The sequence below is a fragment of the Emydura macquarii genome, unplaced genomic scaffold (assembly GCF_026122565.2).
Source record: "Emydura macquarii macquarii isolate MOO-44397 ecotype Brisbane River unplaced genomic scaffold, CSIRO-AGI_Emac_v2 contig_1644, whole genome shotgun sequence".
In the NCBI taxonomy this organism is placed as follows: domain Eukaryota; kingdom Metazoa; phylum Chordata; order Testudines; family Chelidae; genus Emydura; species Emydura macquarii.
The window spans coordinates 15,228,090-15,255,475 of NW_027131781.1; the positions used below are offsets into that span (position 1 = coordinate 15,228,090).

At 41.1% G+C, this 27,386-nt stretch overlaps 1 protein-coding gene across 1 annotated transcript in view; it reads left to right on the top strand.

Annotated features, from left to right (window-relative positions):
- Positions 1–26,792, top strand: part of CEMIP (cell migration inducing hyaluronidase 1) — a 65,104-nt gene extending 38,312 nt beyond the window's left edge. The window contains exons 15-28 of the mRNA XM_067555714.1: positions 217–345; positions 1,629–1,714; positions 4,669–4,800; positions 6,863–6,898; positions 7,006–7,161; positions 8,646–8,826; positions 10,656–10,871; positions 11,581–11,792; positions 12,255–12,440; positions 13,650–13,854; positions 15,159–15,245; positions 15,558–15,715; positions 19,829–19,929; positions 22,058–26,792. Of these exons, the coding sequence (XP_067411815.1) occupies positions 217–345; positions 1,629–1,714; positions 4,669–4,800; positions 6,863–6,898; positions 7,006–7,161; positions 8,646–8,826; positions 10,656–10,871; positions 11,581–11,792; positions 12,255–12,440; positions 13,650–13,854; positions 15,159–15,245; positions 15,558–15,715; positions 19,829–19,929; positions 22,058–22,185 (2,013 nt within the window). The 3' untranslated portion in view covers positions 22,186–26,792. The remainder of the gene's footprint in view (positions 1–216; positions 346–1,628; positions 1,715–4,668; positions 4,801–6,862; positions 6,899–7,005; positions 7,162–8,645; positions 8,827–10,655; positions 10,872–11,580; positions 11,793–12,254; positions 12,441–13,649; positions 13,855–15,158; positions 15,246–15,557; positions 15,716–19,828; positions 19,930–22,057) is intronic.
- The last annotated feature ends 594 nt before the right edge of the window (positions 26,793–27,386 follow it).

Genomic DNA, 27,386 nt, shown 5'->3' on the forward strand with positions numbered 1-27,386 from the left:
ACTTTAGATACCTGGAAAATGCTGGCCATAACTGCTTTCGAGAGTAGGGGTGTGTGTGTGTCTTTTGCATATAGTTACACAGCACAATACCACCTACTGTTGTTTGTCCTGAAATCTGATGACTTTCACTTTGCACTGTATCCTGATAAGCCCCTGTGCTAATGTAAATCTGTAAAGTTCAAGGGAAGGCTCATGCTGTGTATTCCCTTTTTGCAGGAAACGGGGTTTTGGTTTGTTTTTCACCATGTGCCTACGGGGCCCTCAGAAGGAATGTATTCTCCAGGCTACTCTGAGCACATTCCAATGGGAAAATTCTACAACAATCGGGCCCATTCCAACTACCGAGTGAGTCTGCACGCAATGGAAACAATCTTCATGTCTAAAAACACCACTTAATTTCTCCAGCTTTTTGAGCCTGCAAACTATTAAGACCTGTGATTTCTGATTCACTACAAGCAATTGCAAACTAATTTCCAGCATTTGTATCTACAAACAAAGTGGCTTATTTGCTACTTACAACAGAACTACAGAGTCTGTTTACACTAGATTCACTTTATTATTCTTGGATTACAGGCAAAAATTTCTCATGGGCTGTTGGGAGATAAGGGAGTCTTACTTTCACTCATTTCCACCAGGTCATCGGTCTGCTTTTGCTCTTCTAAAATGGTGCCTTTAGCTGCATCCTTTGGCAGCTTGCCTGATTATAGATCACTGCTGCCAATGTTAGTCATTAATCAAATAGCATCTGGTAGATAAAATAATAAAATTCAGTCTAATCACTTCCTGAATCTCTTTACTTATTCATCCCAAACATACTTTCCTGGGACACTGTGCCCAGATCCCAAGCTTTCATCTATTACTTAATGTCTTTAGATTGCAGCACATATTTAATTGGCTAGTAAGATGGGCTGAACAGGTGCTGAAAAACACAAGAGGATGCAGACAGAAGGTGATAGAGTGGAACGTCCTCTGCTTCTTATGCCCCTTGCAGAAACAGTAACTCTGAAAGTGGTCCATGCTGAAATGATGCATTATAGGACACAGAGAGTGGCTGATACTATTACAAAATTCCCAGATGCACAACTTCCAGGGGCAGCACTTTTGGGCAGAATTTCACAGCCAGATTGCTTGCATATCAATGGGAACGGAGGTTTTGGGTTTTTTTACTTAGCAAGGGAGCTGGTATTTCAATTCATCTTCAACTTGAATGGTGACAATTATAATGAAATACAAATATTTATTTTTCTGGAGAACCATATTATTGGCTAAAGATTCGGTTCTCCAAAAGTGGAAGGCATAAGGCACCTAGACTGGTACCCATGTCAAGAGAGCTAGTGACCTTTGAAGAGGGTTATGTTTTGCTCAAGTGATCAGGAGGACAAATTTAACAAAAATTCTGGTGTTCCTTCTCAGAAGTCTATGCCTAATACTTTAAATGTTGCACCATGTTTCATTGGTGTTGGTCTAGGCTGTGTTTAAGATCCTAAGCTGATGTAAATCAAGGTAGAGCCTTTGACTTCAAATGAGCCCCAGTGTTTAACACCAACTGAGATTTGGCCCAGAAACATAAAATAACATAATAAATGTAAAATGTGTAAATACATCACAACATTCCTTTTCGTCCTCAGGCTGGCATGATAATTGATAATGGAGTCAAAACCACACCAGCGTCTGCTAAGGACAAAAGACCTTTTCTGACACTGATTTCTGGGAGGTAATTCATTTTCTGTGGTTTGATTTAGAAAGTTCTGTATATCACCAATTGAAGGCTGGATCTTGCTCCCCCTGAAGGCAAGGGGGAATCTGCACTGCTGTCAGTGGGTGTTGTATAAAGTTCTTAATGGAAAAAAAGGCTTCGCTTAGCTTTCACTTTCTGCCTTGTCTCTTTCCTTTCCCAGCATCCGGGGGCTTGCAGCACATGGTTCTCAGACCCCTGCTGATCAGGTCTGGGTTTAGATGAAGATGACATTATGGGCATTCTGGCGTGTCCTGTGGTTTTCTGTATAAATCAATGAGAGAAGAAAATGTTGCTTGGGCAGTTTTCCTGCTAGACAAAAATGCTACACGAGTTTTCTAGGTAGGGATGGGAAAAGAAGAGACATTTGGGGAAAAGGATTAAGCCCCTTTAATAGGTTGGAGTTGAAATGCTCATGTTACAGAGCTTAAATTTAATTTCAATTTTGATCAACTTCCAAATCTGATAATTCACTAATAATAATAACTATCTGAATAAAGCCACCCCACCATCTCCACCAATGTGCTCAGGTAACAGCACACCTTTCATAAAATCATTTAAAAGACCCCTTTCTAAAATGCATCATATTCGCAGATCTCAGTGGCTGCTGAGAAAAACCCTAAATTTGGCTTCAGAAACCTGATCGACATAAGCCAAAGAGAGCTTCTTCCTACCAATGTTTAATAAGGAATATGGTTGCTCACGCACAGTTCCCCCTAGTCAGAGGTTGAATCTGGATCTTAGTTTAGACCCCCAAACCCAGAGAGAATTGGTCAAATATTCTCATGTTTCATTGTTTTCTTTCCTAATGGACTAGTTATCTCCAGCTGAGCTCAGTCGCGCTCCCCCAGGACTGGGTTTCTTAGCAAACCGTGCAATGAGGACAGACACTTGTAGAGGAGTCTCTGCTTAAAAGGAGGAAGATGTGTATTTTTTCACTTTCTATCTATGGGGTGTGGCCTACACATACCATTGCAGTCAGACACTCTCCATGAATCTCATCGACGCTCTCTCTTCCCACATAGTCATGTACGACTGCAGTAGTTGATTTTACAAGATAGCTGGTGAGGAGTGTAAGCTCAGCCCATTAGAGTGATTGTGTTAAAAACCCTGACAGTACCTCAGAATTCTACTGAGGGCTGTTCTACACTGGAAAGATACGTCAACTGAGCTATGTCATTCAAGGGTGTGAAAAATTCACACACACGCACCCTGGAGAGATGTAGCTAAGCTGACCTAAACCTGTGTAGACAGTGGTAGGTCTATCAAAGAATTCTTTGGTTAACCTAACTACCACCTCTCAGGAAGGTGGATTTACTATAGCAACAGAAGAACCCCTTCCGTTGCTGTAATAAGCATCTGCACTACAATGGAGAGTTTGATGTTGTCTCTTCATATACCAGAATATGATATGCCTTGGAAAACGGGTTGTGGCATATACACACAGTAGCTGATTCCAAAAGGTTTGTGCCTTACAATATGAAGGCAGGAATGAGCTCTAAAACCTTAGCAATTAATAAAGAGCATTGCTGAATGACAATCTTACTGGGACAGATTCTGTGCTGAGTTGAACTGTTGTAAATAGAGAGCAACTCCATTTTCTGCTTTCAGTTAGAGAAGTATAAATCCACAGCTAACTCCCACTTCCAAGAGAGTTATTCCAGATATATATTGGTGTAAATAAATGACACACAATCCATCCCAAAATGAATATGTTTGTTAGTGTTTAGTGAATTCACCAGGGTCTGTGCTTTTACCAGGAATACCAAGTGACTTCACAATGATGACACTGCCAATGCTCAATTTAGCTTCATATGATGGTTTATTAAGTGAAACAAAATGCTATTGAGTATCTGTTAATTTGCCAACACAGCCTCGCTACACATTTCTGTGCCATGAATTTTCATCTCAGTGCTGTCCATTGCTGGCCCTGAGGTGGATGCTAATCTGTCAGGTTTTTCTAAACTGCACTGCATTTGTCAGAAGACACTCTCCTCAGTGATAGCTGCCCCGAGGAGCAGGAATAAATGACACCCCAAAATGCAATGTACTTGTAGCCGTGTCAATCCCAGGATATTAGAGAGACAAGGTGGGTGAAGTAATATCTTTTATTGGACCAATTTCTGTTGGTGAGGGAGACAAGCTTTTGAGCTACACAGAAGTTGGTCCAGTAAAAGATATTACCTCACCTACTGTGTCACCCAACTTAACATCATTCTATCAAGGCTTGCACAGATGCTGTCACCAAGTGCAGGCTGCCAGACAACAACTGTGGGAAAGCTTTACTGCAGTTTCCATTTATCTCTGCCTTTCTCCTTCATGACTCATCAGGCCATCATTTCATCATGTTTGAGAGCTTACGAACTAATAAATCTCATTATTAGTGGCCAGGGTGACATATGGTAGGAGCAGCAAAGAAGATGCCAACATTGTCTCCTGAAAATGCTTTCATTTTTATACCATCTTTGCTTTTCCACACAATGCAGTTAGCCTGCGAAACTCACAGCCACAATATATTCATGAGGCCAAGAGTTGGGCAGGATCAAAAGAAAAGAATTGGATGTTTATGTGGATAACAAGAATCTCCAGCATTATAGTAGGAAGGATTTAAAAAAAAAAAAGAAACAAACCTAAGAGTTTTAGAAGGAATACAATCTCATGCTTTGGAAGATAAACGAACATTCAACCAATGGGGCAGGTTATTTCACACTGACTATTGCAACATTTCTTGCGTATTCCTGGCAGCTGGTACTGGCCACTGTCAGAGACAGGCTACAAGACTAGATGGTCCATAGTTCTGAGCCAGTCTGGCAATTCCTGTGTTTAGCAGAAACAATCCCACCAAATGTTTAACAAGTCAATATAGCAGTAGAATCTCACTGGGATAGACTGCCTTCCACTAACGACAGTTTCTGCTCCTCTTGCGTTTACAGATATAGTCCACACAAAGACGCTGACCCTTTGAAGCCAAGGGAACCTGCAATAATTGAACACTTTATTGCGTACAAGAACCAGGACCACGGGGCCTGGCTGAGGGGAGGAGACGTGTGGCTGGATGACTGCCAGTGAGTTTTGCCTTATTTCAACCCTAGGAGTTCAGCTCAGTGTTTATGGCAAGCATAGTTGTGGTTTAGACTATTTATATCGCTTTGCACCTTGCATATGGTCAAGATTAAAATAAAAATGAAACGTTAAGAAAATGCAGGCATTATTTTACATAAACAAAACCCGTTTTGTCTGCAGTGAAGAGTCTGCTGAATTGTTTTTGAGTGTGACTTGATACAGATTTTCAAAGCAGCAGCAAAAATTTAACTCAAATAAACAATTCTACGTGAAAAATGAAGAGCTTAAATAAAACAAAAAACAAAACCTAACCAACCTTCAGGGCTAATCTTGGGTCATGGTTCAGTTTTATGTGGTTCAGCATTGTGCTGAATAAGTCAGTACCAAGGAAGCAGACACAAAACTATGCATCATGGGAGGGAGGAGGGAGAGAGAGGAAATGGAAAAATGCAGATTGTATGCTCTTTGAAAGTAGTTTCCTGTGCTACTCAGAACAGAACAGATCCTCTTTGCACTCGGCAATAGATGATCTTCTTCAATTTCTGCATCTGATCCAGTATCTTGATAGCAGCCTCAATTAACCAAGGCAAAAAGTAAAAAGCTAGTTTACAGGGTACCTTGTATTACACTAGTATGATTGTCTGTCTGTATGTGGTATCCAGTTGCTTGCAAAAACTGCCTTGCCATAGAATAACCCAAGCCTTTTAAAGTGATCACTGGCTATAAATTGGTCTTAGTGACTTGGTGAGAGTAGCAAGAATGAAAGTAGGTCGGAATGGGCAGGCATATATCAAATCATCTTATTATCTGTTCTTCTTATGGACTGTATTAGCCAGAAATGTTTAACATTCCTAAGGCAATTAATTCTGCCTTTTTAGATTAGTTGCATGTTATTTAGACATTTGCACTGGTTACTGAGATACCAGGGTTTCTAAAATACCATGTTATCCATTTTTGGCAGTTTCATTTTGAGTGAATCTGAGGCTGCAGCCAACAAACTGTAGCTTGATTTTTATAGCCATAGTCAGACTTAGTTTTCATTTCTGTTGCTATAGTAAGACTTATGTATTACTTTAACAAAACCAGTGTTAACGGCATGCAGTACATAAACTACAATGCACATTTCATGGGGCTGTTGGAATAATAAGTAAAAAGTATATAGCATTGTGATGTGCTACCACCTAGTGACAGAAACAAGGGAATTATTTTTATTCTGATCCTAGCTTCACATTGATTTTTGTCTTGTGCTTGACGGTTTAAATTCTAGCACCAAGTTGTAACTGTGATTCTTGTGTCAGTACACAGTAGAGATGGGCTCAAACTATAACACTAATCTCTGTATCTGGATTCCAACTTCCTCAATGTTTGGGGGTGTATGGAACTGGAGTTCTGGTTTGACCCATTATAAAAAAGGACCCATTTGTAAAATTAAGATCCAGATTTGGATTTTGAGGCTCACCAAAGCTCGGTAGTAGTTTGATCCAAAGTTCTGTTTCATCAGTCATCAGGTACGGATTAGAGATAGACCTGAATCAAAAGTCCTTCTACTCTTTTTTAAGCTACTCCATGGAAAGCCTATAGGAGTAATAAACAAAGGTGCACAAGGGGATAATGTGTGAGGGCAGAGGATTATTAAATAACAGAAAATACTTTAACTGAGAGACAAACAGGACCTCCTTACGTAACTGGTCGACAGAGATTGGGGGGAAAAAAGGCTGATCACTATTGGATAAGTAAATCCCTCCCCTTGCAATGGTAGGATATAATCCCAGTTGAGGATCTATCCAACTACTATTACACTTGATCTATACATCTTATGAGCCATGCTATAAAACTTTATTCGCAAACTGGAAAGTGAGCAAAATTGCTAAAGCTTTAAGTTCCCCCCACCCTCCCACTTAACATAAGGGAGCTTAATTGTGTTAATTAACCACAGCCCTCCTTGTTCGAACCAAAATCCTTACTGGTTTGGATGTCCCAATTCAGCATTGCCTCTCCATGGGAAAAACAAAGGTTCTCTTTCATTGCTTGTGGAGTCACCTCCCCACTCTTCTCTCGTTGCAGGTTTGCGGACAATGGCATTGGCCTGACCTTGGCAAGGTAAGTGTTATTCATTCCTACTTTGCCATCCTCTGATATTGGCCTCTGATTCCAAAACAGTTTGCCATTTGCAGCCCCTTTAACACACCGTTCTGTCTCTCTCCTAGCGGAGGAACTTTCCCGCATGACGATGGTTCAAAGCAAGAAATAAAGAACAGCCTGTTTGTCGGTGAGAGTAAAAATGTGGGGACAGAGAGCATGGACAACCACATTTGGGGGCCTGGAGGCCTGGATCACAGTGGAAGGACTCTCCCCATAGGCCAGTAAGTTTTCCCAGCACAAGTAAACCATTCCCATCCCTTCTGTTTGTTTAAGCTTCAGAGAATTAGATCTATTTTTTCAGCACTACTGGGTGTAATTTAACCTGAAGAAATTATACACAGAGGATTTTGTTTCATGTCTCTTGTTCCCAATGTGCTCATTGTGCAGCTGCTGCTGGCAGGTATGCACTCGCAGGCTGCCAAGACAGCATCAATACCTGCTTCGTGAACTGGGCTGGGGAGACTGCTAAAGTAGAGGAAGAGTTGGCTAACGGGGCAGGTGTTTCAACTGTGTACACGTAGTCAGCAAGGATCAGGCAATTCAGCAGTCTCGAGCCTTATCATCTACCAGTTGCCAAGGACATCTCTCAGAACCCCTGCCCGGGTTTTGGACCAAGCAGAGTTGTTGTTGCCGTGCTGCTGGGTTTGTGCCCTTGCTAAATGTTTTACAAAATGCCACTGAATTCATGTGTGACGTCTTCCTTGATCTTGGTGCTCTGAGTTGGTTTTGCAAATGCAATGATATTTTGTTCTTCTTCTTAAAAATGTAACCACCCTAATAGTAGTCTGCAGTGAACAAAAAGCTTGAATGCCATATCGTTCTGCATGTCTTTCCCCAATTCTGCTTGTCAATGGAGGCACAGTTGGCCTATCCGCTATATCAACAGGGAAAGGCTGTTCTTTTAGTACTCAGTCCTCCAGTCCTTTATATTAAAACACCCGGCCATTGTCTTCAATGGAAGTTGTGTGTAAGAGCTCCCAACGGCAGGGAACTCTCACTTGAATGGGAAATTCTTGTGTGAGGAAGAACCTCTCATTTGAGTAAGGGATCGTGGTCTTATTTATTATGAGCTATCCTTGACATTTTTATCCAAGCCTGCTAAGGGGTTAAAACATCTGATTCAAATCAGAATGTGAAAAAAGCATACCTCTTCTGTATCTTTCAGCTGGTATCTAAAGGATCTCTTGGGTATGGTGCTCTGGAGTGTGCCAGCTAACTTAAAACTGTATCCTAGGCAATGCAACATTTTTACTACTTTAAAGGCCAATTTTAATTTTATTTCTGCCAGATGGCTTATCTCCATGCTCCTGTGGAAAGCTGTCTTGGGATTTTAGCCCCGCAGTGATTCAGAATGAGGAGTGTAGATCTGATTGGTTACAGGTTTCACTGCTGCAGAACTTGTTTGTGATTGCACATGAATTTTTTCTTCTTCGGTCAATGCCTTGGCATTATCCAATGTTCCTTCCCTGTAGGAGTACAGACCAAATAAAAATGAACTGCTTAGACACGAGAGACCTTGACTGAACTCATAAGCATGAAGGGTTGCACAGGCAAAAACAAAAGCAACACTAACTCAGATTCACCCTGATGGCTCTGCTTCAGAGCATGCATCAGGTGGTTATCTGTTATCTGATATATATATACTGATGCCTACAGTAACTCACTGTGACCAGATCTTCCTCTCTTTTTTTCAAATATGTTTTAGGAATTTTCCAATTCGAGGGATTCAGTTCTATGACGGGCCAATCAATGTCCAAAACTGCACATTCCGCAAGTTTGCTGCACTGGATGGTCGCCACACAAGTGCGCTGGCTTTCCGGCTCAACAATGCGTGGCAGAGCTGCCCCAATAACAACGTCACAGACATTCTATTTGAAGATGTCCCCGTGAGTTATTCCTTAAAATAGGCTCCTTGTCATCCTGGTTTTGGATGTGAGTGTGATGGTGAAAAATGGGATTCAGGAAATGACCACTGGGAAAAACCAATATCAGAACTGGAAGCCTAACATCCTAGTCCAAATGATTGCCAAGTTTTTAGCAAATCAGATGTAAATTAGGGATAAGAAAATTGGTTTGGATTTTTTTAAAAAAGTCCAAACTTTCTTATGAATTCAGAACAAACCAGAACCAGGCCTGTTTCCACAAAAGTTTTTTTGCCATATAAATAAATAGCATTTCTATTTCTGTGAGCCTCTGCTCTCCCTTAGGCCTGATTCCCTTCCCACTTACCAGGAGTAACTCTACTGAAGTTCATAGAGTTACAGCTGGAGTAAAACCAGTATAGGGGAGTGGAAAATCAGGCTCCCTGGGATCCAGCTGGGGCAAGATGTTGAAGTACCAGCACGGAAAGGCTGTTCTTATGAAAGTTCCAGCCCAATCAGAAGTAAGAAATACCAAGGAAATACCAAACTGGGCTGAATCAAGGCAATTCTGTTCTTATTTACATGTGGTAATTCCATTTACATCAGTTTCCTAGATGTAAATGAGAGCAGAATTTGGCCAAAAATTCAGATCAGCTTTGAATATGCATGTGAATTTTTGGGTGCTTGTTTGAACCAAACCAAACAATTAGTTAGAACTAATCCTGATGAGAGAGAGATTTACAGGTATTTTTACATCTGCTTGTATAAATATATGCCTGCTGGTCCTGAAAGTATTCTCCTTCCTGACAGAATGTACTTGGCAGCTGTTGAATCCAATCAACAAGCCCTACAAATGTATTTACAGACTTCTGTGGATTGAATGAATGACTTTGATTGCCTCATTTTTACTAAATACCAGATTTGCTAAAATTTCATGATTAAAGTTGATTAAAAATCCTTGTGCCAAGTGTCTGGTAAGGGGGGCAAAAATCCCCCAAAGTGTCTCAGCCACATTGCATCAGGCTGGTTTGTGACATTCAATTTATTTTACTTGGATAAGAACCACTAATCATAGGTCACATGAGCAGACATGTCCCAGGGGAGGCGGCTGATTGTTCCCAGTGCAAGTGCAACTTAATGTAGCACGAAAATTAAACAAAAATAAAAATAAACTTAAAAAAGAAGTTGGGATCCGTGAACTGGATCAGATAAAATAAAAACCTCCCTGAACCTTCCTCCAAAACTTGAACCTCTCATCCCAGCATGGAGGCCAGGAGAGTAGAATGCTGCTAGTTTTATCCTCTTCTTCTTCCATTCATGGTCAATGGGAAAGGGCTATGACCAAGCAGACGTTTGCAGTGCATAACCTAACCCTGCTTTGGCCTCAAGCACTGACCGTGCATGCAGTATGTAGACAAGGGATGGGTGACCCAAATATTTTAGTCAGCTAGCAGAAATTCCAGTGACATTTGACAAGACCAACATGGCCAAAAGTGGCCACAGATTTTGGGTGCTCTTTTTTTGAGGTCACCCAGCCTGAGACACCTAGAGCCTGATTTCATTCCACAGGTGCTGAGCACCTTGAAACTCCATTGACTTCAGCTGGGTGCTCTGAGCTTCTGAAAACCAGATCTAAGATGTCTCAGGTCGAGCACCCAAAAACCAAGGCACCCAAAACCAATGGCCATTTTTTAAAACATTGGCCCTATTAAGTTTCCCCACCCCTAGAGTAACCAGCAAATCCAAATGCAGCTTCTTGTCCAAACCAACAACCACAGAATTGTCCTTTACTTAAATTGCTAAGCAGTGAATTGCTCCTCTGGTATATAAATATATGTCACTGTTCTGTTTAGATTACCTCAAGAGTGTTCTTTGGAGAACCTGGACCCTGGTTCAATAACCTGAATATGGATGGTGATAAAACATCAGTTTTTCATGATGTAGATGGCTCTGTGTCAGAATATCCCGGCTCATACCTTATAAAGGAAGATAACTGGTTAATCAAACACCCAGACTGCATTGATGTTCCAGATTGGAGAGGTGCGATTTGCAGCGGGCACTATGCACAGGTACAAAGAATTGACATTACACCACACCACTGTCACTGCTTTGGGAGTACAGGGGTGGAAAGTGATGGGTTTATAGCTATTTTAAATTTCCCAGTACTATAGAGCTTGAAGTCATCTTGAACTCCGAAATAAGCACTTTTATAGGACACTCAGGGTGTCATAGCATTTGATAGTGCATCTGCTTGGGTGGTTTTGCACACACAGATGAGTTTGCCTGTAAATATTGCAGCACATTTTCAGAGGCGTTTTAAAAATTTTGGCCATGAATATTAAACAATGGAAAGAACACTGCACTTCTGTAGCAACTTCCATCCAAAGATCTCCAAGCATGTCAGAAGCATTAATGAATTAAGCTTCACAAATTGACTTGAAGGTAGGGAAGTGTTTTCCCCCATTTTTATGGAGGAAATTGTGTCACAGCTAAGTTAAGCAACTTAACGCGCAGTCTCAAAGAAAGTCTCCTGTAGAACCCAGAATAGAATCTGGATCTCCTAACTTCCAGTCCTGTGATTTAACCACAAAACTATTGTTTCTGCCATAAAAGCATCCTGTACCACTGCCTAGAACCAGTCCTTCACTCTCTTTTATGTGCAGTGACTTTTTTTGAGCTTTTTCTTAGGTACTGCAAGTGTTTTCAGAGTAATCCACTTAAAGCCAATTTGTAACCACCTATCTTATTAAACCAATCATGTCTATTTTCTTAATCTAGATATACATCCAGGCCTACAAGTCTGCCACACTGAGAATGAAAATAATCAAAAATGACTATCATAATCATCCTCTCTACTTGGAGGGGGCTTTAAGCAAAAGTTCTCATTACCAGCAGTATCAGCCAGTTATAACACTGAAGAAAGGTTATACTGTCCATTGGGACAAGACGGCACCCGAGGAACTGGCTATATGGCTCATCAACTTCAACAAGTGAGTGATCCCTCCAAACTCTGACCCACAAAAGTAACATTCCAACCCAGTAACGTAGCTGTAAATTGTTAAAGAGTGATGGTATTAAAATAGTCATGAGTTCTTTCAGGACTGACCTAATTGTTCCATGAAGCCCACTCTGAACTGCCTCATCTTTTAATTTGTCAGCATATTTATGTTCCCCAGGATAGGTACTGAAAGGTAACAGGATACGTTTTTTAGATGCCTAGGATCAAATTAATCTCTGGTGAATAGACCTCAGTAGTGTTACATAAGGGATGGGTTTAGCCCATACTGCTTAAGTAGCACATAGATGTTCTTTTAAAGTTTAAATTATGTTGACCAGCCAGGAAAAAATTGTTACATTTCAGAGTGAATTATTTAACTTGGCTTATGACATGCCCAGGAAAGTCATAGTCATGTGTCTATTATTTGTTATTATGTGGCTCTTTGCTATTTTAGGAATGACTGGATCCAGCTAGGGTTGTGTTATCCTAAAGGGACAACATTTTCCATTCTCTCAGACATCCACAATCGCCTCTTGAAGAAAACATACAAAATTGGGACCTTCTATAGGACCTTGCAGATGGACAAATTGGAGCACAGATATCCTACCAAAGGATACTATTACTGGGATGAGGACACTGGGTAAGGAAATAGCCCTTGTTCAACTAGACCGATATATGAGCGAGCCATCTGAGTCAGAAAGTGTTTCGGCTCAGACCAACATTCAAATGCAAACTGGGATCACAATAAACACACAGGTTCCTTGAGACCTGAGCAGAATTTCATTTCCTTCTGGCTCAGGCTGGCTGCCACTCATTCATGCGCTCCCAGCTTCTGCCACTTGCCCCCGGTGCCAAATGAACACACATCAGGATAAAATGAAAAGCTGAAGTTACACTGAACAAGCATAAAACCCTTCTCATTTCAAAAATTAGATCTAGGAATCTTAAACCGCGACCATTTATAAACGTCAACATTGTGAGGCATAACTGCCTAATGGGTTTGAACAGGACAAATGAACCCGTAGGAGATCGGACTCTTTCTTATAGGAAATTGAGGCTGCTTTTTAGACAGAGAGAGAGAGAGAGAGAGAGAAGTTTGTTTATAATAAACATGGGATGGGGAGGGGAGGGCTAGCGCTCCCAGAATGGAAATACTGGGGGGAGGCAAATCTATGTTTTCATCCCCACAACATCTTCTGGAGAGAGGCAAGAGCAGGACCCAGAGGAAGGGCCATGGTGATTGGACTGGCTACTGGGGAGAAGGTAGGACTTCACGGCCCAACCTGGTCCTACCTTCCAGCTACTAGGGGTCCCAGTGGAGACACCTGACCTGAGAGAGGGGCAGTAGCACATGCATTAGCTGCCAGAGTGGAGTGGAGGATGGCAAAGAGCACTGGCACATGGACATGGAGCAAGGGGGCGATAGCACACAGGTCACGTTAGCCACCTGGTGAGGGCTGGGGGAGCACCAGCCATGGTGGAACTGCTGTAGGCATGGCAGTCGGAACTACCAGGAAGCCCCTTCCCAGCCTGGTTCAGGCTACCCTCCACCCCACACACCTCCATTCTCAGTAACTCCCCTTGCTCTCCCTCCTATCCCTCCACCCCCATTCCCAGGGAGCATCCTCCTCCCTCTGACTAAATATACATGCACACACTGAATTATGTAAAAATAGTGGGCCTCTAGAGATCTATAGATACACAATATGTGATGTGGTATAAATATTCTCTTAGCATCAGTCTGGGATGGCTGTATTACACATTGCTTATCACAAAGCACTGAGATGTACTGCATTCATTTTGGTGTCTAATACCCAGTAATTTGTGCATTGTCACCCCCCATCTGCAGGTTGCTGTTTCTGAAACTCAAAGCTCAGAATGAGAAGGAAAATTTTGCCTTCTGTTCAGTCAAAGGCTGCGAGAGGATAAGGATAAAAGCTGTGATCCCAAAGAATGCTGGAATCAGTGACTGTGAAGCCAAGGCCTATCCGAAATACACTGAGACTCCAATAGTAGATGTGCCAATGCCTAAGAAGCTATCTAACACGCTACTGGTAAAGTACTTTGTTGTTCTGTCTTGTTGTAAATTTACGAGCTTTATCATGCATCATTCTGCATAGCCCTGGAGATCATCTCTACAAGAACTACTTTGTCCTGTGCATAGCTCTCTGAAATGGTCCAGAAGTGTAAAGCAACCTACACCAGCCACTAGCAAGTACAGAAAACGCAGATTCATTAAAGGAAGAGACACCTAAAGCGGCAAGAGATGTTCCCTAACAGTTACTTTTCCAGACTATAAACATGCCTGCTGGATAGTCATGGGGCAATGGGGATAGCTTGGGGGTATTGAAAGCTGCATTTCACAGCAAGAATTCGATCCCCCAGTGCTCAGGTGTGGAGTACTGTGCACAGAAATGCAAGCTACAAAGTGCTGAGCAGGGTGACAGGTTGCTCAGGAAAACGTGATCTGCAGTGCTGAGAGTTCTGCGGCATGGCTGCCAGTCATGCGTGCCTAGTATCAGAAGCAATGCTGGGGGTGGGGATTGTGTAGCTAAGGGTTGTCTACATTGCAAAGAAAAACCCACGGCACTAAATCGCTGAGGAGCCCGGATCAATTGACTCCGGTTCAGACTGTGGGGCTAAAAATAGCAAAGCAGACGCCTGGGCTCGAGCAGAGCCTGGGCTCCAAAACTCATTGAGATGGGAAGTCTTAGAAGCTAGGCTTCAGCCCGAGCCTGAACATCTACACTGCTTTTTTTTTTAGCCCCACAGCCTAAGCCTCATGAACCAAGTCAATTGCCTTGGCCTCTGAGCCTCAGGGCCACAGGTCTTGTATTGCAATGTGAATGTACCCAAAGTGCCTCGTTTGCACATGAAGGATTCTGCTGAAAGACAGGTCCATGTTCTGCTCCCAGTCCAGCCCTTTCTTACTCTTCTCACCTGGAGCAGGCATGTAGTATCAAAGTAGGTTGACCAGATGGCAAGTGTGAAAAATCGGGAGGAGGATGAGGGTTAATAGGCACTTATGTAAGACAAAGCCCTGAATATTGGTACTGTCCCAAGAAAATCGGGACATCTGGTCACCCTAGATCAAAGCGTCAATGAATTACATATCACTGCACATAGCAAAAATTTCCTTTAGTTTTACTTTTTATGAAACTACCAAAATGTAAATGTTGACTGGATCAGCTCAGAGGTTAAGATTTTGCCCAGATTTCATTAACTGTGTAATTTCGCAAGTCTCAATTTGTTAGGTACTTTTATTGTTGATTAAACTACTAGGAAGCTCTTGGTTTAAAATAAACAGCATTTGGGGAATGTACAAAAATGGTAAATACTGTTTTCTATTTTTAAGCAGAAGAATAAAGACCATTTCCTAGAGCTGAAAGTAGAAACATACAAGACCAGATACTTCCACCTCAAGGATGACTTTGCATACATTGAGGTAAGTGGTTCCTTCACAGCCATGTTTGTTGGCCTTTTAGAAATACTTTAGGTTAAAATTCTGAGGTTTCACCCAGAATTTATTGAGGAAATTACCATTGATCATCATTAGGAATTAGGTCACTGATGCTGAGTCTCTTAAGAAAATGAGTAGGCAAAGATTCAGGTTGATATAACCTAGGAGCTAGGGAATCCTATCCCTTGAAGCAAAGGGCAGTTCAGCGCTGTTATGCCAGAGTTGTGAAGCTTCTTACAGTTAACTGTTATGAGCTTGGAATTCTTTGATACATCAAGAGTTTTTTCTTTTCTGCAGGTTGACAGTAAGAAGTTTTTCCTGTCTGATGACGGTATTCAGGTAGTTGTGATTGATGGGGAGCATGGAAAAATTGTAGACCGAATAAGCTTCAAAAACTCTATTCTACAGGGAATCCCAGCGCAGATAGACAATTATGTCACCAACATCAAAAACAAGTGAGTAAATAATCCAGTGTGTAATAAAACTGTAGCACACGAGTGTTGCTGAGACACTGACCTTTTTCTTAGCCCTTGTCACCTGATATGGGTTAATAGTCCTGTTGCATGACACAGTTCAGTATCCATTGACTCTATCAGAATCCAAAGACTGAGTTTTAAAGTAGCTCTAAGATATGGATTGTAAATTTGTGAATAAACTGTCAATATCAGTTCCTAAACCATTATGCTCCTAATCTATGTTTTTGTATTGCTTGGGTAATCTGTTAGTTCTCAGCAGATGCCACTAATAAAATACATGCATGCTATGTGCATGCTTTCCATCCCTAAACACATGTGCTGTGTGTTTTTGATTTCTGTACGCATGGTAGCCAGAGATCCAGAGCAATGAAACTGGAACACTGAGTACCCGACACGTTTTAAGCAGCTGTATCCTGGAGCCCATTATCTTGTTGATTAACCTTGTCTGAAGCCTATGTGAGCTGATCAACAATTATTCTAATGCCTCACAGAAAGTTTCTTACGAAGCACGGTTCCTTTGAAGTGGATACTGCTGCTTTTTTCTACTGTTTTGAATGACACTGAGTACTGCAGCAATATGTAGAGTATTTATTGCAGATGAGTAAATTAGTTAATTTTCTTTCATAGTTCAATACTCAGGATATGTCAAAGTACACTCCTGACCTCCTTTGCAAAGAGTGCCATCTTGTTCCCAATTGAAACCAATTAGCCTGATTCATATTTACGCTTACTCAACTTTACACTGCCAGAGTGGTTTGAAAGAGCTTCCATGTAACTGAGAATCAGACCCAATGGCTTCAGTGAAAGCAGGATTTTACTCAAGCCAGGCATGTGCATTTTAGTGAAAATTGTCATCTGATTCCTACTGGTACCAAATGGCAGCTAGGTTTTGGAACAGAATAATGGGTCTGTTGTCCTGCTGATTCCTTGTGCAACTGCTCCTCCAATAGAAATTAAGGAAGATCAGTTGATGGAGTCTACTGGAATTTCTAGTAGGTGAAGCATGGGTCATTTGTCTAAGATGGGATCTACACACAGATTTTGTACTGGTATAACTATGTTAGTTAGCGGGGCTAATTTTTTTGTTTTTTAAATCAAAATACTTATGCCAGTATAAATCCTACTGTGGATGTAGGTATACTGGTCTACAGATGCCCTAAGCCAGTATAGCTTATTCCCTTTCCTGCATAAGTACCTTTTGACTACTGCATCCACAGTAGAGAGCTTGTATCACTTTAACTGTACAGGTATAATTAAAGCAGTACCACTTTTGTGTGTGTACACAAGGCCTATGAACCTGATCTTCTGAGCCCTCAACTCCCATGGAAGTCAATGGGAGTTGAAAGTGGTTAGCACCTCACAGATGCTAATTTAGCAATATGTATTCAGCAGGGTGGTAACCTTGGATTATTCTTTTGGATTCTTCTGAAATGTCCTCTTAACCCCTCCCATTGTACTCTTTCCTCCATTCTGCTGTCTGCTTTCTGGAAATGGGGTATTGCCAGACATTTAGCTATAGCTGTTAAACATGCCATTTATCCAGGAAAGAAAAATCGTTTCTTCTGTTATGAGTCTGTTTAAACAGTACATTTTTAATAGCTATTTTTTCCCTTGGAATGACGGAGCCTATTAATTCACTTTAGGAATTTACTGCAGGCCAAGTTTCATATTTTATGCATATTCATTCTTTTGTGAAGAGTTTCCCAAAGCAAGCAGCTGGAGCCAGTTGAAGCTATTTTTTGAAAGCTCCAAGACAGGAAAGGCTTAGCTGAAATAAATGATTTTTTTTTTTTGTAAAGTGAAAGGAAAAAATAATCTAATAGCAGACTAAGAACATTACTACATACACACAGTAAGCTCAGTTCGTGTGATAACAGTGCAAGTATTAAACTTAACAGCTGAGGTTTAAGCTGACAACAGACTAAGGATTTGTCTACACTAGAGCGGCACAGCTATGGTACACTAGTGTAGACAATTTCTACAGTGATGGAAGGGGTTTTTACAGAACTGTAATTAATCCACCTGCTTGAGAGATGATAGCTAGGTTGATAGAAGTATTTTTCCATTAACCTCGCCGTATCTATACTGTGGCTTAGGTTGGCTTAACTCAGGAGTGTGAATTTTTCAAGTTTTAGGTGTAGACCAGGCTGCAGTGACTATTGACTCTTTTGTTTCTGGTTCTCCATTGCAAGGCAAAACCGGGAACAAAAGTGTCAATGGACTTAGGAAGGAAGAATCTCATGCACAGCTATAGACTGGGGACCGACGAGCTAGGCAGCAGTTCTGCAGAAAAGGACCTGGGGGTAACAGTGGATAAAAAGCTGGATATGAGTCAGCAGTGTGCCCTGGTTGTCAAGAAGGCTAATAGCATATTGGGCTGCATTAGGAGGGGCATTGCCAGCAGGTCACGGGAAGTGATTATTCCCCTCTATTCGGCATTGGTGAGGCCGCATTTAGAATATTGTGTCCAGTTTTGGGCCCCCCACTACAAAAAGGATGTGGACAAGTTGGAGAGAGTCCAGCGGAGGGCAACAAAAATGATTAGGGGGCTGGAGCACAGGACTTATGAGGAGAGGCTGAGGGAACTGGGCTTGTTTAGTCTGCAAAAGAGAAGAATGAGGGGGGATTTGATAGCGGCCTTTAACTACCTGAAAGGGGGTTCCAGAGAGGATGGGGCTAGGCTGTTCTCAGTGGTAGTAGATGGCAGAACAAGGAGCAATGGTCTCAAGTTGCAGGGGGGGAGGTCTAGGTTGGACATTAGGAAAAAGTTTTTCACTAGGAGGGTGGTGAAGCATTGGAATGGGTTACTTAGGGAGGTGGTGGAATCTCCATCTTTAGAGGTTTTTAAGCTGAGGCTTGACAAAGCCCTGGCTGGGATGATATAGCTGAGGTTAGTCCTGCTTTGAGCAGGGGGTTGGACTAGATGACCTCCTGAGGTCCCTTCCAACTCTAATATTCTATGATTCTATGATTTAAATGGAATTAGTATGTGAAGATGCTGCTACTCCATTCAGCGGCACAGAAGTTGCATTCTACGTAGTAATACCTTGAAAACAAGGAGCTCTTGGGTGGTTAATTCTAGTGACTGTTCTGCTGTAACACAGTGGGGCTGATCCACCAAGGCTTCTATATGCAGAGCACCCATTGACATCACTGGGAAGCTAGCAAGATAGAGTAAACAGATTTAATCTAGTCAAACATTTTATCAGTCACACTGCAATGCTTCTTTAATGAAGAGGAGCACACTTGACTGAAAGGGCCAGAGCCCCATCTGTGCCTCATTGATGTCAATGGCAAAACTCCCATTTTCTTCAATAGGGCCAGGATTTCTTGGTGCAGTCACTGGAGATGTCTTGGCACCTTGCTGAAGAATAGGGGTGCTAACCTCATTAGCCTGCCTATACTTCAGCTTGGATAGTTCTGTCTTCAGAATGCCCCTTCCAGGTTCAATTTGATAGGTGATTTTTTTTCAACTTCTGCCCTAACCCATTTTATAGTGTTGCTTGAACAGCTGCTGAATTTTACCCCAGAGTTCGCTGCAGATTTGTGATGGGTGAAGTGACTTGATCCCTGTACTGATCATCAGTCTGAATTTATAAAGCACCCCATGACCTTATAAAGCACCCCATGTGCTATATGTAAGGACACCAACAAAACACATTCTGTGCATCGAACATGCATTCAAAAAGAAGGAAAAATGTCAGACCCTCTGCACAGATTTCAGGGAGGTGAATTTATTTGAGATTTAGTTCACTGCTGATGGGGAAACGAAGAGTTAAATGAAAGTTGCTGAATACATCTCAGATGGAGTCCATTTCACTCTCTGAGTGGGGTGGGGTGGGAAATGCTGATTTAGAACATTTAAACCACTCTAGAAATTCAATGTAAAATGAGCAAATTAAGTATGCTTCCTAATGGATTTTGCACAAATGGAAAAGTGAATATGTGGCTACGTTATTGGAGAACATAGATGACATATTTGGCATGTGTCCCAGTGTCACACTGATGGCAGACACCAGTGTTTAAATCAGACAAATGACAAAGGTTCAATTATTGTTCATTTTTGTTTATAAATGGCTTTGTTTTCTTTAGTTCTATCGTGGTGATGTCATCTAAAGGAAGATTCATTTCAAAAGGACCATGGACTAAAGTACTGGAAAAACTTGGAGCAGAGAAGGGTTTTAAGTTAAAAGGTACAGGAAGTTTTAAAATATTAATGAAAGCTTTTTGCTTTTGGTTATCTAACAAGTTAAAAAACTTTAATGTATCAACTCCTGCTAGTAAACTGACTTTGCACAAATGAGTGGACACTGTGCTTATCAACTGGACTCACGTGTTGATGAGAGGGATATGCAGACCTGCCTCCTTGAGGACAGTCTGGGGAAGACCTCAGGATTCCTGCCATCCAGGCTCACTGAGATGTCTACCATCAGGGAAAATAGAGTATAAGGAGAAGCCACACTCTTATAACATCCTGGTGAATGGATGCTAAAATGGCCTCCACAGCAGCTGTAGAGAAGGCAGTTCATTTTGGTACCCTTCATGGGAAAAGTGCCCAGATAGGACCCTTCCACGCAGTGTAGAATGAAAATACCAAATTAAAGAACATTCTGAGTGTGTCCAGGTGTCTCCTAAACATCCAGACTGTTAAACCAAAGTGCCAAGTATCAGCCCAACTAAACAGCTATTTTAAACAGAGGATTATTTAATCCTCCAAACTTCACCCTGCTTTGCTTGCATATGCCTAATCCTTCCATATCTATCTAGCAATATTCTGTGTCTACGGTGCTATGATTTAACACAGAGTTGTTTTGAGTTCCCTCCTGAAAGTACATCTCTAAAAGGCAATATATCTGTGCACACTTTCATTTCAATGACCATTGCTAAATAGTGTTCCCAAAAATAATGACACAATTTTACTAATTTTAGAAGGTAGAGCACTTACTTCATGGAAGATGGCTCTTGTATCTCTTTTCCATCTATAACTTCTCTAGTCATGGGGTTCCACTAATAATTTCATTTAAGATGGCCATTGGTTCAAAGATAAATCAGGTATTCAAACTACCACACCTAGCCCCAGCATCCAACATATCTGTAACAGACTGTATAATGTTCTGAGAAATTGTTTGATCCATATCTGCTCTGGAACTGCACATGTTTACGTTGCATCAAGGCAGACACCAAACCCAGAGAGTTTACCAGTGGGAGCTACTGTAACTTTAGCAAAAACTTTTGTTTGAGATAAAGGAACCAGAAAGAGTTGAAAGTGGAGTCTCCAGCCAGCACCATTACGTACAAGATGGTTCAAAAAGATCAGAGTGCACTTCGAGACAGAGGCAAAGGGGGAAGAGTCCTATTTGTTTGAACCTTATTGTGAGGTTCCTGTTTATCAAGAACCAAATTTACAACGTTGTTTGGCTAAAACAAGTCACTGCGAGTAGAGCTGTGTGGAGGACAGAAGTTTTTGTTTTTCAAACAATTTTAAGATTTCAAAATTTGCCTTCAAAATAGGAAAGAAAACTGAAAATTGCAAAATTCTCTGCAAAGAAAAATTCTGAAAAGTGACATTTTGGGCCATTCATTTGGATTCTGACTTTTTAAAAAAAAATTGTATTAGAGTATAATATATAATTTTATACAAAATGTGATACAGAGTTGTTTAATAACTAAATATTGAAATGTTTTATTTGGAAAATGTCAAAAACAGGACATTTCAACGTTGTGGTGTTTTTCTCTGCATTAATTAATTAATAATAGCTCACATGACACACAGCAGAGTATGACCTTGCAAACATCTAACACATACACCAGAAAATTTTGCTAATGCTTCATAACCAGGGATCCCTCTTTAACGCAGGTAGAATGACAAAGTTCATGTGTGTGTGAGTGGCAGGAAAACAAACAGAAGTTTACGGGGTGACGTGGTTACAGGCTATAAATATCTGCACGGGGAACAAATATTTAATAATGGGCTCTTCGATCTAGCAGAGAAAGGTATAACATGATCTAATGACTGGAAGCTGAAACTAGACAAATTCAAATTGGAAATAAGGCTATACATTTAACTAGAGTAATTAGCCACTGGAACATTTTACTAAAGGTTGTGGTGGATTCTCCATCACTGACTATTTCTAAATCAAGATTGGATGCTTTTCTAAAAGATCTACTTTAGGAATTATTTGGGGGATGTTCTATGGCCTGTGCTATGCAGGAGGCCAGGCTAAATCATCACAATGGTCTCCTTTGGCCTTGGAATCTATGAAGGTGCTTCCACTTGTTTGCAGCTGATTGTACTACCTATTTATTGCTGTTGGTTTTCAGATAAAATGGCTTTTGTCGGATTCAAAGGCAGCTTTCGACCAGTCTGGGTGAAACTGATCACTGAGGAGGATGCAGCTAAAATCTATCAAGTAGTACCAATTCCTGTGGTGAAGAAAATGAAATTATGAAGACACCGTGCTTTGCCTTCCTGCTGTTAGCACTGCCCCCAATAGAAAAGGACTACTGACTCTGCTCACAACCGGTATCCTGCCACAGATCTCCAGAGATGTAGTATTTCTTTGTTGCTGTACATGCAGAAATCTTAGTGCAAGTGGGTAGTGTGGCTACATGTGACAAACAGCATTCCTTGTGCTGCACATCTGGTTTGATCCTGCCCTATTGAATTGCTCACTGATACCAGGTTTACCTTTATTTTCTAAGCTAATATCTGGTGCAAGACTGTCGTCAAATAGTGTTGTTTTTCAGTGCCCTTTTGCATGCTCCAATTATGGTCTGCTTCTACATCCCTTGTGAGCCTCTCAGGAATGAATACCAAATCTAATTACCATACAAGGCTCAGAATTTTCACGAGACTGATTGCATCCACTCTCTGCTTTTTTTGAGAGTACAATCAGCGGCTCGCACCAAACTGGGAATGCAAATTCAGAGACTGGCTGAAAATTTGGAACAGAGAGCATAAATTATAGTCCGTGTCTAAAAACTTCAAAACATGGCCCAACGAGAAATTATCTGAAAACCTCTGGGCTATTCTGTCTAATTGTTGCAGAATCCTGAGACTAAATTGTACCTGCTGAACCAACAGGGAGTTATCTATAACATTTCAGCTGATGGTACATCGTGGGGAAAGAACTGGTATAGGAGTGATTTAACACATTGTGATGCTTTGAGTTCACCCAGACCAATAAGGGGTTGTGTCACCACCTACACAGTAACCCTGGGTGCTTCTGTGCTATCATATGCAGCTATGGCTCAGAGCCCTGACACCAGCAGCCTGCTCAGAGCACAATGACCTCACCCTGGCTTCCACCAGCCTGATTACTCCTCGTAGGGTGACACCATCAGCCTCTCCAGTCCCAAGTCTACCCAAAACCATCTCCCCATGCACTGCTCAGCCCCTCTCACTGTAGCACTCACCAAACCTTATGAAGTTCGCTGCTCCCTTGGAGAGACAGTACCCAGCACCAGCCTGCTGGTTTGGCTGAGGATTGTACACCTCGGTTTGAAACACTGCACTGAGGTGGTGGTGTAATACAAGAAGATTAAGTTTATTAACAAGGAATGATATTTAAGTGATACCAAGTAGACAGCACTGAGACAGAAATGGCTACCAACAAACAGAAGTAAAAATGCTTCGAAGACTAAAACCTAACTTAAACTGGAGCCTCTTGTTCAAAGTAGTTTTCTCACCACCATTGTTTTTCCAGTTCTTACCCCCGACCCAACACAGGGCTCAAAGCACTTTGTTTCTTTGTCTCTTCAGGTGAAGGATGCCAGAAAGGCTTTTTTTCTGTGCTTATATCCTCAAAGTTGTATCTTCGTTTTCAAAGTCAGGAAGTCTTCCTGGGACATCAGCTTGCTATGTCCACCAGGGAGCTGACGACATGTTTATTTTTGCAGTCTCCTAGTTTAAGTGGCTAACACGCTAGTTTGATGACCTTGTTTACCTTCTATGTAAATGTACTTCCATTGTCTCTCTCTTTGCTCAATTTACATTGGAGACATGTTCATGCAGATGGGATCATGTTCCTTTGTCTAGGGCAGGGTGACTTAACCCTACCTGCCAAACACATTAAGAACATATTTCCAGCACACATTTATAAGTTTTCATTCATCATCCAGACATGCACCAGCAATAATATCAATGACCTGCTATTCTGCTCAGTCCAATAACCAGCAACTGGCATTCCCATGGATTGCTATTTATGCTTTTAAATAACTGTTGTCATGATTCTGTGTTTTTCCCAGGCAACACAAACAGGTGGAAAAGACCTGATAGCCAAGCACTTCACTCACTCAGCCTTTCCTACACATTCCTTCAAATATAAATCTTCAGAGCCAGCCCAGTAGGCTAGTGGTAGCATGTTATGCAGGCACAGAGAGGATCCACACTTGGTGAGGGGGGGGTCTCGCTCCCATGCAGGAAATGCTGGGGAGTCATCCTACTCCGCCCCTAATCAGGGTGAGGTTTCAATCATGCTTCCAGTGCAATCAATGGAAACCACATTGGGCCCAATGTATTGTGCATTACTTGCCTGTAGTGTCTTCTGGCCAGGGGCATGAATATACTAATAGGCTCCAGAGGGAGCTAGATCTTTGCTGGAGGGAGGGCTACTAAAATGTAGGGGATCTTTGAGGTCACGTGGTAGGGTCTGAAGACTAAATGTTGATCCCAGAAGACACCCCTCCTCCCAAAATAATGTAATCTTGTACATTTTCTGTCCCTTGCCTTCAAAACATAATGTTCTAAATTTAAAAAATGGATGATGAGAAAAAGTTGTGTAAACCTCAGCTGTCAACCACATTTCATTAAGCTGGAAAGTTTATCTTAACTTTATAAAAACACTGTATATTGTTCAAATATCCACATGATGCACTGATGTGCATTTCCCAAATGTCATGTGAGGCATCTCAAGTGGCTTCTGTTATTCGGGTAACTTCCAAGAAAAATCCAAAACAAAACCCAGTTTCTAGAAGTAGGCAAATTGTTCAAATGCCATTAACACTTGCGTTTGTCTCCCCTCCACCACACCAAAAAAAATCCATTGCTAGTTTGTTTTTTTAAATAGGGCTGTTCTGAGTTTCTTTTCCCACTGTATCTAAAATGTCAGCTCTGAATTGGAATGAAGGAGCCATGATTCCATGTGTCATTGCAAATAATGTCACTGTGCAGATGCTGAATTCCACAAGACCTTTCTGTCACTGTTTACAGACCAGGTTGCCATGTGAGTCAATTATGAGTGGCCTTCAGGTTCTACTGTAGGTATGTCCCACTCCAGTTCTTCCTGGGTTTTAAACTGGAATTGCTTTTTTCTATGCTGTTTATATAATTGTTTTCCACTAGCTAAATTTCAAGTGTTGCATTTTTTAAAAAGGATCCAGGGTTATTTCCCGTTTCCCTTGTTTCTTTACAAACAGCCTATTAATGAAGGATTTCTCATTAAAGCAAAGACATGTCTGCTCTTGACCATTCTTGCCATTTGGTCCATTTCCACTGGATGCAGTGTGAATGGGCATAGTTCTCAAGAGACATACATTTTTCTCACAATGTCTTATGATGATATAGGTTCTCTGCCCCCGCCTCAGTCACAACTGTTCCTTAAAAAAAGGTTAGTCTCACTTACAGTTCAACCTCAATTATCCAACTCTCATTTATATAGAAAACTCCCTATTCGCCAAAACAGGGTCCTGTCCCTTAAGTCTAATAATTACATTTAAAAAAATGATTATTCAAAAGCCTGGTTAAATGAATGCATTCAATGTCCTCCATGACATTCCCATAATTGAGGCTGTACTGTATTTACAACTGCATCTATGGCTCTGTATGAGCAAATCATACATACAATATAATGAATAAAATTCTTTTGATCTTGGTTCCCCTCCTAAAACCTTAAGAAAAAACACCTCTGGGATTTGGATTTGGTGTTCCAATACATCCTGTTTTTGCCCTTCGCTGGTCTATCCAACTAGGTCTTTATATTGAGCCCATCGCTGTAGTAGCTGAGGACCTATAGACTCAATCAAACCCAATGGAGCAGGATTAGAGTACTTTAACTAATATAAAAAGGCAAGTTTTATTTGTCCTAAAGTATAGCATCTAATTTTCAAAGATTTTGGAATTCTCAGGGTAAAATCATAAGACTTGGCTCTAGGAAATATGCTTGTTTTTTAAAATCACATCTTATCCAGAAAAAAAAATCTATAAATACTTTGTTCTGTCCTGCCAAGATGGTCACATGGGCCTCTTCTGGAGAAAGGGGATGGGTCTTACTCTGTAAATACTTAAGATAGGATCACTACAACTTGTTAAGCCTAGACAGAGAGCATGGCACAGCGTAATGGGCCAGATTCTCCCCTGAAATGCAAGCAGCTCAATGGGAGTTAAATGCATGGAGCAGAAGGCAGAATTTGGTCTAATATCACCAACCAATAGTTCTGATGTATCATTTTTAAAATATATATGGATTCTAGAAGTTGTACATGTGCTTCTCTGTAACTAGCGAATTGACTGACTGCTTGTAGTTTGTGCATTCTTTTAACTGTCCATTCACAAACTGCAAATATCCTGTCTGTAAGGTTTTATTGGGGCAAATATTTTCACATTCATCTACATATACAGTTGTCACCATTAGAGTGATTTTTGGGGTGGGGGGTGTGTCAGATCAAATGCTTGTTTTATCTGTCGCCGAAATAGCTGGTCCTTTTTCGGAGTTAGATGTATAGTGTTTTGTACATTTTCTTATAGACCTCACAATGAAAAAGATATATTTTCTATTTATTTATTACAAAGGCACTAAGAGAACTAAATTTGCAGAGATTTAAAGAGTTGTTACTGGATTTTAGCATTGTCCAAACTGTTAAGAAGGTTGGAAATTTGTCTTTTCAAATAATCTGCTTTGCACTTGAAAATTATGTCCACAGAATGTGGCAATGCATTGACTGTCTAGTTTATGCTGACAGAAGCTTTTGGACCATTTGTTACAAAAGTTTTTGCTTACAACAGAATTAATATGAAGTAGTTTGGAATACACAAAGGTTTATCAGAATAAATATTCAATGCCAAATTTATGACTGTCTCTTGTACTCTTCATTATAACTTTATGGCAGTGAACTGGTATTTGTTTACATACCTTTATGACTGTGTGCCTCTTTGTTCATCCCTTGCTGCTTGCCTGGTCTATAACAGCTGTTAACTTGCATCTATAGTACTTTAGGTGGTGATTATTTTTAAAGACATTCGTGAAATAAGAGTGAGTATACAGCAGGGAAAACAATCCTGATTTTTTTTCCTCCCCCTGAGTAGTCACGTATCCCTATGAGGTTCTGATAATCAGGGCAATCATTATATTAGCATGTTATATTTTCCATTGTGGGGCTGAGCCAAACAGACTGTGCTATAAAACCTTTCAGAGGCAGCATTCCTGAAATGAGATTTTAGTGGCAGGGAATCAGTATTATCAACACCCAAGTACACATTTTTTAACCAAGTCTTGTAATAGTAATTAGCATTTTAAAGGACATGGTCTCGCCTTCATAAGTGATTCAGGCTAGGCAGCTAAAAACTCATCGCTAGAGCTTGGCAGCCCATCCACTCCAGGTTGAAATCAATGATAGGCATGACATCTCCAAATCAGTTACAGGTAACACATTG